The 12,317-nt window shown below is 39.3% G+C and overlaps 1 protein-coding gene across 1 annotated transcript in view; it reads left to right on the plus strand.

Moving 5' to 3' along the window:
• LOC134358803 (mitoferrin-1-like) overlaps positions 1 to 10,029 on the plus strand; it is a 63,197-nt gene extending 53,168 nt beyond the window's left edge. The window contains exon 4 of the mRNA XM_063071306.1: positions 7,147 to 10,029. Coding sequence (XP_062927376.1) covers positions 7,147 to 7,667 — 521 coding nt within the window. The 3' untranslated portion in view covers positions 7,668 to 10,029. The remainder of the gene's footprint in view (positions 1 to 7,146) is intronic.
• Positions 10,030 to 12,317: the final 2,288 nt, after the last annotated feature.

Consider the following 12,317-nt stretch of genomic DNA (forward strand, 5'->3'; position numbering starts at 1 on the left):
TCTTTGAACTGCAAAGTGAGACTAAGTGCCTGGGAGTTGGTCGTTTCCTATGGGGTATGCAGGGCAGATGATACATGTGCATAATTGGAGTTTGGAGTGTTTGGCACTTTGCATTTTTTTTCCAAAGAAGCTGACTCAAACATATTGACAAATCATTTAGGCTTCTGACCTTGTGCCAGGAAAGTTCAGAAAAGCTGCAGTTGGTCTGACTGGCCGCTCGATACACTGCTTCTGCAATTCAGTGGTCCATTATGAAGTCTAAATAAAAGCTCATAAATTATCCAGTGTGAGTAGTTGCATTCGAATAACCAGCACTTTTGACTTGCTTGTAGTGATTTCAGCATGAGCATCTTGGATCATTACTGGATTGCCTCCAGTTGATCAAATTCCTTAAATCAATATATTTGTTTTGGTTCAAAACGTTGAAATGTGAAAGTTCAAGAAAATAACCATGTGTTGCACAAATGACAGTGCAGTGTGCCAATTGATAAGTAGCAGAAAGTTACAGGACTCACTTAAAAGGAAAGCCAAGGTTTAATAGCTTAATCATTGTCACCTTGTGTACGAAATATGCAGCTGGGGAAGGTCATAAGTATGAGAGCAGTTAAGCCATTGGTTTACAGAGTGAGGAAAGTAAGTTCTTAGTGCCCCACAGGTGTTGACAATCTGTACAAGGCTGATGTTTCTAGTCAGTGTTTGTTATTGCCAATTTCCACAAAATATCATGTTTTTCTACATATTTATCAGCAACATTTTCCTCAGTTTGCTTAAAACAGAATGCAAAGCAGTTGCTGTTTCAACAGCGTGTTATTTATAACACCTAATCTGCATACATTGTTTTAAGTTTCTTTCTACGTTTATTATTTTACCCATTATACATTTCCTCATGCTGATTGCTCTCCCCTCACATCCCAGTCTCCTTGACCATCAGTTAAATTCTTATCTGTTGACTGAGTCAAAGTTAATTTATTATATGTTACCGTACACTGCCTTGAGATTCATTTTCTTGTGAGCATTTACAGAAAAATAAAGAAATATAACAGAATTTATGAAAAACCATCCGTAAAGAATGACAAACAACCAACATGTAAAATAGCACAATGTGCAAATAAATATTAAAAAAAATAGAAAACATGAGTTGTAGAGTCATTGAAAATGAGTCTGTATAGTGCCTTATAAAATAATTCAGCCTGTAATCCTATGTTCACAGAAATGAGTATAACAACCAGGGACTTTGATCATATTAACTGAGAAGTTTAATCTGTGAACATAGAACATAGAATAGTACAGCACAGGCCCTTCAGCGCGCAATGTTGTGCTGACCCTTAAATCCTGCCTCCCATATAACCCCCCACCTTAAATTCCTCCATATACCTGTTTAGTAGTATCTTAAATTTCACTAGTGGATCTTCCTCCACCACTGACTCGGGCAGTGCATTCCACACACCAACCACTCTGAGTAAAAAACCTTCCTCTAATATTCCCCTTGAACTTCCCACCCCTTACCTTAAAGCCGTGTTCTCTTGTATTCAGCAGTGATGCCCTGGGGAAGAGGCACTGGCTATCCACTCTATCTATTCCTCTTATTATCTTGTATACCTGTATCATGTCTCCAAATTGGGTTTAGTATTACCGGCATATATTGGGTAATTTGTTTTTTTATGCAGCATAATAATAAAACTAAATTACACTAAGATGCATACATAATAGTTAAATAGTGCAAAAAAAGTAGATAGTTTTCACAGGGTTCAATGTCCATTCAGGAATCTGATGATGAGGAAGAAGCTGTTTCTCAATCATTGTGTGTCTTCAGGCTCCTGTACCACCTCCTGATGGTAGCAATGTCCTGGTAATGAGGGTCTTCAATGATGCCACCTTTTTTTTTTGAGGCATTGCGCCTTGAAGATGTTCCGGATGTCGGGAAGGCTAGTGCCCATGATGGAGCTGACTGAGTTTGCAACTTTCTGCAGCTTATTTCGATCCTGTGCAGTGCCCCTCCCCCCACCCCCATACCAGAAGGTGATGTGGTCAGTTAGTCCATGGTACGTCTGCATAAATATGTAAATGTCTTTGGTGACATACCAAATCTCCTGAAACTCCTAATGAAATATAGCTGCTGCAATACCCTCTTTGTAACTGCATCAGTATGTTGGCCTCAGAGACACCAGGAACTTGAAGTTGCTCACACTTTCCACTTCTGATCCCTCTGAGGCCTAGTGTGTGTTCCCTCGTCTTATCCTTTCTGAAGTCCACAATCAATTCTTCGGTCTTCCTGACGTAAAGTGCAAGGTTGTTGTTTCACCACCACTCAACTAGCGGATATATCTTGCTCCTGTTCATTTTCTCATCACCATCTGTTATCAGAAAATTTATAGATGGCATTTGAGCTGTACCTGGTCACACAGTCATGAAGTGTAGAGAGTAGAGCAATGGGTTTAGCACACGTCCTTGATATTTCTGATCCGCACAGACTGGTCTTCTGGAGAGGACGTGGAGAATCCATTTGCAGAAGTAGGCTCAGAAGCCCAGGTTTTGGAGTGTCTTGAACAGATCTGTAGGAATGATTGTATTAAACGGCGAGCTCTAGTCAATAACCAGCAGCCTGACAAGTATTGTAAAGGTGATCCAAAGCTGCATGATGAGCCAGTGAGATTGCATTCACTATAGACCTATTGTGGCAATAGGCAAGTTGCAATGGGTCCAGGTCCATTCTTTGACAGTTGATTTGTAGCGTAACCAACCTGTCAAAACACTTCATCACTGTGCTACTAGACGATAGTTGTTAAGGCAGCTCTTGGGCACTGGTATGATCATTGGCCTTTTGAAGCAGCTGGGAAATTCTGATTGTAGCAATGAGAGATTGAAACTGTCTTTGATCACACCCGCCAGTTGATTGGCACAGGTTTTCCAAGCCCTACCAGGTACCTGAGCTGGTGTATCACAGTAGAGCCCAAAAAAGGAACATTTTAAAGCATGATGAATTAAAACTTCAGAAACTGGAATGTCAGCAGTTCAAAAGTATTCATCCCCCTTTGCTCAGTACTTAGTTGAAACACCTCTCACAGTTATTACAGCCAGTAGTCTTTTTTGAATAAATCTCTGTTAGCTTTGCACAACATGATGGAGCAAGATTTTCCCATCCCTCCTTACAAAATTACTCAAGCTGTGCTTGATTAGTTGGAGTGTGGCGCTTAACAGCAATCTTGAGGCTTGCCAGAGGTGTTTGATCAGTTTAAGTTCAGGTCTCTGGGCCACTTAAGAACATTAATTTTCTTCATTTGAAGCCACTCCATGGTGGCTGTGGCAATGTGCTTTAGGTCATTGTCCTGCTGAAAAACAGACTTCCCTAGTTTAAGCTTTCTGGCTGAGGTTATAGGTATTTAGGATGCCTGTATTTAGGAGCATTCATCTTCCCGTCAATCCTGACCAGATATCCTGTCCTTGCTGCTGAAAAGCATCTCCATAGCATGATCCTACCTTCACCATACTTTACAGTAGGATGGTGTTACCTATTAAATTTATGCCATATATACTGCATAGTATATATGCAGCCAAAAGTCTTATCTGATCACAAGACCTTCCAGATCATTACAGTAACTTAGTGACGTTTTGCAAAGGTCTTTATGGGCAAGGGTATGTTTTTTTAAAGCCAGGGCTTCTTTCTTGCCACTTACATTAATACCCTTTTTGAGCAAGGCCTTGGAGATTGTGGAGCCATGGACTTCATCTCCAGTTGCAGCCACTGACTTCAGCAGCTCACTCAGTGACTGGCGTCATAGTAGCCTCTCTTACAAGTGCCATTCTCCTCTGGCAGCTTAGTTTAGAGGAGTCGCCTGACCTAGGCAGTGTGACTGTGGTTTCTTAGTTTTCTCACTTTTTTTTTACAATGGACTGCACTGAGTTCCAGGGTATGTTCAGTGCCTTTAAGATGGTCTTGTATCCTTCCCCAGATTTGTGCTTTTTATTGTCATTTCCCTCCCTTGTCTTGAATGCTCTTTTGTCTTCATTTTGGTTTGAGCTGTTGAAAATCTACCATACTGTTGGACCTCACAGAGAGAGGGGGTATTTATTTTCCTGAAAGATCCTTCAATTTTCTACACCAGTGGAAAGTTAAGTGTAGTAATTGCAAAGGGGATGAATACTTTTCCAGCCTCAGAATTTTAGTTTTTAATTTTTAGTAAATTGTTGACAGGTTTGAATTTTTTTCTTTTGAGTTGACATGATGCACAATGATTTGCAGATTAGCTAAAAAAAAAAATAATTCAATATATTTTCAATTTAGAAAATGAGACAGAAAGAAGTGGAAATAGTTGTGGGGGCTGAATGCTTTCTCCAGCCACTGTAGCTTGTTGAATCAGTTCAGAGTTGAGGTGAGTGAAGTTACTACCCATGCCAGTTCAGGAGCCTGATGGTTGTAGGATGATAACTATTCCTGAACCCTGGTGGTGAGAGAAACTGTCGTAAGACAAAGGGTGATTGGGAAAGGAGATTTAGCTGTAACATCCTTATAGTTTTACATATTAAATTAGTAACCTTTTAAATAAATATTAGAACAAAGCACAGTACAGCACAGAAACAGGTCTTTTGGCCCACAATATTGTGGTGAAACAATAAAATTAGTAATCAAATGGCTAACCAAACTAATCTCTTCTGCCTACAGTGTCCATTTTCCTCACATTCGTGTGCCTATTTAAACATCTCTTAAAAGTCTCTACTGTTTTTGCCTCTACCACCGCCCCAGGTGATGCCTTCCAGGCACCCAACACTTTTTAAAAAAAAACAAACTAAATATTACTGATAAAGTTCTTTCCACAAAACTCCAGAGTTTTCTACTGATGTGCAGGTAATTACATTTGACTTTGGAGCAGGTGCTGTTTGCTGTTTTGTAGACATAAGGGTGTTTTGCAGGTTGTCAAATCCAGACAGGTGGGTATTGAACAACAAACTGAAGCAATACAGATGCTGACAATTATGTAACGGGAACATTCTATAATGTTTTAGAATTCTTTGGATCGGATATGCTACAGTTTCTAAAATAACTATATTTTGTAGTAAAATTTTGTACTGAGATGGCTAACATGATCATTGGGGAATTGGGCTAGTCCTTTTTTGGCACATTAATGCCCATTATACTTTCCAGCCCTGTTACAAGTCTTTATGTAGCTAACACAGTTTTTATTTGGAGCATTGTAAGTGGTCCCATTTTGGCAAAGTCAGCTTCTAAGATGAGGGGGAAAAGTACTTATTTGATTGTTCTCAATTGCCATTTGATATTGTCAGAATTAATGGGAAGGCTAAGATTTGGGCATTTATGGGAAGCCTGAAGATGAATTTGTTAATATCATTTGGAAGTTGCCTGTTAAGCTTATGAATCCTGTGGGAAGGTACCAATTGGCCAACCTTGTGTTGAGGCAAATGTAAGCATTTTAGCATACTTTTACTCCTGATTGTTCGATGGTCTCTGTACAATGTTAATAGTCAGTAATTGTGTACATGTCGTAGTTGAAAGGATTAATTTAGAGGTTCAATTATAAGTGAACAACTATTACCTTTAAAATGCTGTAATGCTTTATATGGGGCATTGTAGTTCCATCTGTATTTTCTGGAATTTTCTTTGGGAAATGTATTTTTGCCCATACTGCCCTTCTTTATCTTCTCAATAAATTCTGCTGTATTTCAGCTAACTTTATTTCTTTCTTTATTTGTTGAGATACAGTGCAGAATAGGCCCTTCTGACCCTTTGAGCCCTGCCACTCAGCAACCCACCTATTTAACCTTGGCCTAATCACGGGATAATTTCCAATGACCAATTAATCTACTAACTGGTATGTCTTAGGACTGCGGGAGGAAACAGGAGCACCCAGAGGAAGCCCACGCAGTCACAGGAGAACATACAAACTCCTTACAGACAGCAGCGGTAATTGAACCCAGGTTGCTGGTACCTTTAAAGCCTTGTGCTAACCACTACGCTACCATGCTTTCTGTTGGAGATGTCTTTAAGGGTTCATTTTTATTCATTTTGGATGCATGGGATAGAGATAATTACGCTGGGGAATGTATGACAAATTGCCCTTTATTGTTTTTGCCAGTTACTTGACCAGATATTTCAAAATTACATAGGAACATCTGTCCAAATTCATAAATTGTTTTCTCCAAACCCATAAACTAATCTTGCAGCCTTTTGTCTAAAATATCTTTTTGACGAGAATAAGATATTTTGACTAAACTATCTTTCCATTGTCTGTTTTTTAAAGGAATGCAACATTGGATCTGATTCAATGTTTGTCTCTTTTTCTTGTGGGCAAATTCTTTAAGTAAATAAGAATCAAAGTGACACTGGGCTGGTAAATATAATCTTATTTAAAACTATAAACAAATCCTATTGTCAACAAAACAAGATTGGCCAATTTTCATTTCAAAACTATTTTTTCCACTCTAAGTAAAGCTGGAAGTAGAAATTTAGCCTGTCATGATTTTATGAATTGGAAACTTCCTTGCAGTTACTGAAACCTGCATAAAGGTACAAGTTAAGAATGATAATCAGGATAACTATAGGTGACACTCTAAAATCAAAACCTGTGGTTATATATGGCAAAGGAGATAGAAAAGGATTACAGTTTTAATTTGAAAGATGAATGCAAGATGTGATTGCAGATTAAGAAACAGTATGGTACAAAATTTAACAAGGGAGTGGAAGCAGTGCAAGCTTTCACTTGACAAACTTTTTTTGTGATCGACTTTTCTATTGCAACTTCACTTTTAAGAGGTCATATACAAAGTACAGTTATAAAAGCAGTTGGTCAGAATGTTTGCATTTTGAATGTAACAAATTACATTGCTTGTTTAGAATAAACATTGCAGATTGCCAGAGGAATAATATTGCTTTTGGCTAAAGCAAACTTTGGACTTTGCACTTGGAGACATGGATGTTTCATTCTGCTCACATATGGGTTGGGAAGAGTTGCCAGCTGTTTCACTAACTTGTTTCCTGTTCTCTCCCTTTTAATGTTTTGTTTTTGTTGCTCTAACCCATCTCTCTTTGACATGACCTGCGCTTGTGACCTGGGAATGGCCTGGAAACCTGTCTCAACCTACCTTTTCTTTGGACTGGAACCTTGGTGCTAAATGTGCTGTTGAACCCCATAGTGGTGAAGCAAAGGATGCAGATGTACAACTCTCCCTACAAGCACGTGTTGGACTGTATGAGGACAGTGTGGAAAAATGAAGGGGCTGGAGCATTCTATCGGAGCTACACTACCCAACTGACTATGAACATCCCCTTCCAAGCTGTTCACTTCATGACTTATGAGTTCTTGCAGGAAAAGTTGAATCCTCACAGACAATACAACCCTTCCTCGCACGTTCTCTCTGGCGCTATGGCAGGTGCTGTCTCAGCAGCAGTAACAACACCACTGGACGTTTGCAAAACACTATTAAACACACAGGAATCCTTGGCTCTAAACTCCCTCAACATCAGCGGACATCTTTCTGGTATGGCAAATGCCTTCAGGACGGTTTACCGACTGGGTGGTATCCCAGCGTACTTTAAGGGAGTTCAGGCCAGGGTTATCTATCAGATGCCGTCTACAGCGATTGCCTGGTCTGTGTATGAGTTCTTCAAGTACTTCATTAGCAAACATCACCATGAAAGAAGGTCAACTTACTGAAGTCGAATAAGCCAGCACAGACGCCACAAAAACCTATTTGGACTGCAATACTATACCTTTCCACTGTTACATCATTTCTAATAAGGGAAACTGGCGTTAAATCTGATCTGAGTTGCACACTTGAATTGAGTAAAATATTTACCATGTCTGCTGACAAATATTGTCAAACCAAAGTTTCTGTTTTTGTTGTAACATCTAAGAACCCAGGTAGACTTGGCCGTTGTCGATAAGTAAAACGCACAGGTACTAGCTGCTGGCACAAAATGGGTGTCTTGGCCATTGTTTAAAGATTTTTCCTTTTGGGTACTTTTTTCCCCTCCAGTTTACTGGGCTGATTTAAAAGATGTTTTTAAAATCAAAAGCACATCCAGGTTTACATGTCTAGCCAAATGTCAACTGTTGCACCAGTATAGGTGTACTGTATCATCAAAGTAGTTTAAAGTACTTAATGACTGTCAAGGTAGGCATCAAACTGCTTAACTGTTTTTAAATTGTATTTCACTGCACTCTTTGTAGTACATCAAGCTTTTTCATGCCTACATTTGCATCAGCAACATACCTAAATAAGAACTGAAATGGAGCCCTTTATATTCACTGGAATATTATTCTGGAGTTATTTTATCCAGCAAAGTTATTTGCTGTTGTAGAGAAAGGTTTTCACAAGGAAGATTAAACAATAAGACAAACATTGCAGTGTTGTCATTTCTCAATAGTTTGAAGTGCTAAGTTTCCTTTTTGTCAGAGGTTTTTCATGTTTTGATCGAAGTCCTTACACACTCAGCCATTCCTGTCTTGATTTATGGACTCGGCTAACTAATATGCACTGCATCTTAATGGTGCAGGAACACTGCCAAGAATTCATTTTCAACTTTTTGGAACTCCTCCAAAAATACTAAGGAGTTGAAAGATTTGATCCAAAAGGAGATTTTAAATATAGTAACTTGCGATAATCTGATTTTTGGAAATCCTGATTTGCATCTGGCTCAGGCTCACAGAGACCTGGTTCACTTGCTGCCTTTAAACCCATTGGGTTCTCAGGAATTTGCCTTCCTTACCTCTTACTCACCCTGCAAGTAAACCTTTAGGGAATCTTGCATAAGTACTCCTAAGTCCCTTTGCACCTCTGATTTTTAAATTTTCTCCATCTGGAAAGTAGTTTACGCCTTTATTCCTTTCACCAGAAAAGAATGACCGTACACTTCCCTACACCATTTTCCATTTGCTACTTTTGCCCATTCTCCCAATCTGGCTGGGTCCTTCTGCAGACTCCCTGCTTCCTCAACACTACCTGCCTTCTATCTATCTTCGTATTGTCCGCAAACTTGGCCACAAAGCCATCAATTCTGTCATCCAGATCATTGACATAAATGTGAAAAGAAACAGTCCTAAACCATTGACAGCCAATCAGAAAAGGCCCCCTTTATTCCCACTCTTTGATCCCTGACAGCCAATCTTCCATACATTCCAGTATCTTTCCTGTAATACCATTTTCTCTCATCTTGTTAAGCAGCCTCATTGTGGCACCTTGTCAGAGGCCTTTTGAAAATCCAAATAAACAACATCCACTGACTCCCCCCCCCCAAAAAAAAAGTAATGAGAAGTTTGTTGGATATTCCAACATCCAGTAGTCTGGAAAATGTATAAATCTAGCACCACCAGCATCCTGAGTATTTTAGATTGAATTTTACTAGGAGTGAAGGATACTTAAGCTTTTAATTTGAAGTTCAGAAGACGCACAATACATGTTGTACAATACAACCATGAACGCCAAGTCTCAGGAGATTTAAAGGAGGTGTGGTGCTGAAAGCTTATATCTTGCATGCTTGTGAGAGGCAAAGCCCCAAGAACCCTTTGTCAGTTAAACGTTCCTTTTGATTACAGGCTGTTTTTTGTTTGGAGAACTAAATGTTCAGTAAAGTCTGACTTGTTAATACATAATGGTGGATTCTGATTGGGAGGAATTGACTTTATTTGAATATTTTTGGCAATGTAAATATTTGTTTTTTTTAAAGCAGAAGAGCAATGATTAAGTAAAACAAAAAGATTAGCAAAACTGATTTAATGAACTGAAGACGTCACCATTAGGTTCTGGTATGTCAACTCTTGGAACTAGTTAAGCCAATATTCAATTAACTGATCTGAGAACCACCTTGTTCAGGCCTTTGGATTTCTCGCAATCAAATGGAAGAAGGTGAGTTTTTTTGGTTAGACATCTATTGAGTCCTTAGCCTCAAGACTAGTTATCACTAGTGTGTACAGTGGTTTAAATAGCTGACTGCTGAAGCCTGACCAGAGAAATAAAATGGCCATTTTCTGTTTTGATTTATGAAATGGATATTTCTGTTCATAACATCTGGACAAAGTTGGGATTTTGTGTCCCACTCTCTCTCCCCCCCCCCCCATAGAAGACAATTGTAAATAAAAGTCGCATCATGTAATTTCTACTTGTCTAAATTTTTGTAGGTGAGCCTTGGGGAAGGAAACTGGTAATATTTTTAAATGGTCACTGACAACACAATTAGATAACGCTGCGCAGAATAGGGAGCATTTTATCCCTCCCTTGGCATCAAGTGACATCCTACTCCATAGAGTGCAGTCAATTTACAAATTATTCATTTGAAGTAAACCTATTAAAAAGGCCTATTTCAACTTTAGGCTAAGAATGATCAATGCATTTTTTTCTGCCTCATAGTACATACACACAGTAATAAAAGGTTTCTGGAGTCTTTTTAGTTGTATTTAAGTTGAACTAACATCTTTAATCTGGTATTTCCTTGTGACTCTCATTATCAAGCCCATGTTTTGGTGCCACAAGTACATAAAATAGTGATTTTAATCTTCCACCTGGAATACATAGAACCTACAGTACAATACAGGCCTTTTGGTCCACAATGCTGTGCTGAACAGATACTTTAGAAATTACCTAGGGTTACCCACAGCCCTCTATTTTTCTAAGCTCCATATACTTATCCAAGAGCCTATCGTATCCACCTCTACCACCATCGCCGGCAGCCCATTCCACATATTCACCACTCTCTGCGTTTTAAAAAAAAATAACTTGCCCCTGACATCTCTGTACCTATTTCCAAGCACCTTAAAACTGTGCCCTCTCCTTAATAATGTGCTTATTTATTCACTGCTGTAACAGATTGGCAGCCTACACTTGCTACTTAAATTGTAATTAGAGGGTCTTGATAACTTAATCAAAGAATCTATGCCAACCATGCACTAATACTACACTTAACTCATCTTTTTACTGGCACATCATCATCTCTCTGTCAGTCACCATTTGTATACAATAGGTTTTACCCAGCAGGTAATTTCTGTCCAGAAAAACCAGGTTCAATAAAACTTCCATCAGTCAGCAAAAACATTACCAAAATACTGAGAGCTGCTGATTATCACTCCTAGCTGTGGTCCATCCACATATCAGATAACTTGTGTTCCCAAGAGCAAGTGAAAGTGGCTGCTCTTCAGGTCAAGACAATATCACACTAGAAGTAGCATCCAGACCCCTTATTAAAATGGAAGTTGTTGAAGGGAAATTGCTCATTCAGCTGGATTCATAATCAGGAAAGAAAAAGAGACTGATTGTCGAGGCTCTATCATCACTGCTCCCAGCCCATCTTTGCAGGAAGAACTGTTTATGATTACTTGATGGTCAGTGCCATGTGAAATATTTTACCTAATGATGCAGTCTGTCCTGGCTACAAGACTTGGAGGGCACTCAGTCATGAACTGATGTAGTGCTAAGTTTGCACAAATAGTGGACACTATCCATTTTCCCAAGGCATATCAACAATATGCTCTTCAGTGACATTCCCATTCCTGACTCTCCCACTATAAAGAGCCAACAGGTTCATTTCTGGTGTGGAACTGAACTAATACCATTAGTCCAGAAACAGGTCAGAATTTGAGTGTAGCTTTGGCAAATGATCCACCAAAGCCATTTAGCAGCTGTGCATTACATCTGAGGATGCTTCTTCTATAACGAGGGTTCCCTACCAGGAGTCTACAGAACCCTTGATTAATGATCGAGATTCCATGGCATAAAAAAAGTTGGGAAATCCTTCTCTATAACGTGCATTGCAATGAAGGCCAAGATTTCTGTAAATAGTACCTCCAAATCACATTGTCTATCAGAATGATGGAGGCAGCAGAAACATGAAAAGGTAGACAAGTCTCAATATCCCAACTTCAAAGTATGTTACTGTGATTCAGAAGAAGGGCATTTCAACCACGGATCCTAGCAAGTCTATCAGTGCAATTCCCTTTTGCCCTATAGCCATGGAAATTATTGTTCTTGTGCCTTTTAGCTGCTCTTTGATTCTTTTATCACCACTAAAGATTAATTCATGGTCGATAATCTGCCAGTGTTTCTTTGGCATGTGGGAGGAGACTAAATACCCAACAACATGGTCTCAAGGAGAACAAACAAACAAATTACACAAAGACAGCATCCAAGGTCAGGATCCACCCTAGGTCTTTGGAGTTGTAAGGCAGCGGTGATAACTGGTATGTTCCTATACCTCTCTGAAGCAGAGCTTCCTACCTAATCACATGGTGCTCCAGTTTAACGTATCTTGTTTAGCCTGCATGAGACTCCGGATACTCAGAAACATGAGAAAATCTGCAGATGCTGGAAATCCA

Source organism: Mobula hypostoma, chromosome 19 (genome assembly GCF_963921235.1).
Source record: "Mobula hypostoma chromosome 19, sMobHyp1.1, whole genome shotgun sequence".
Lineage (NCBI taxonomy): Eukaryota > Metazoa > Chordata > Chondrichthyes > Myliobatiformes > Myliobatidae > Mobula > Mobula hypostoma.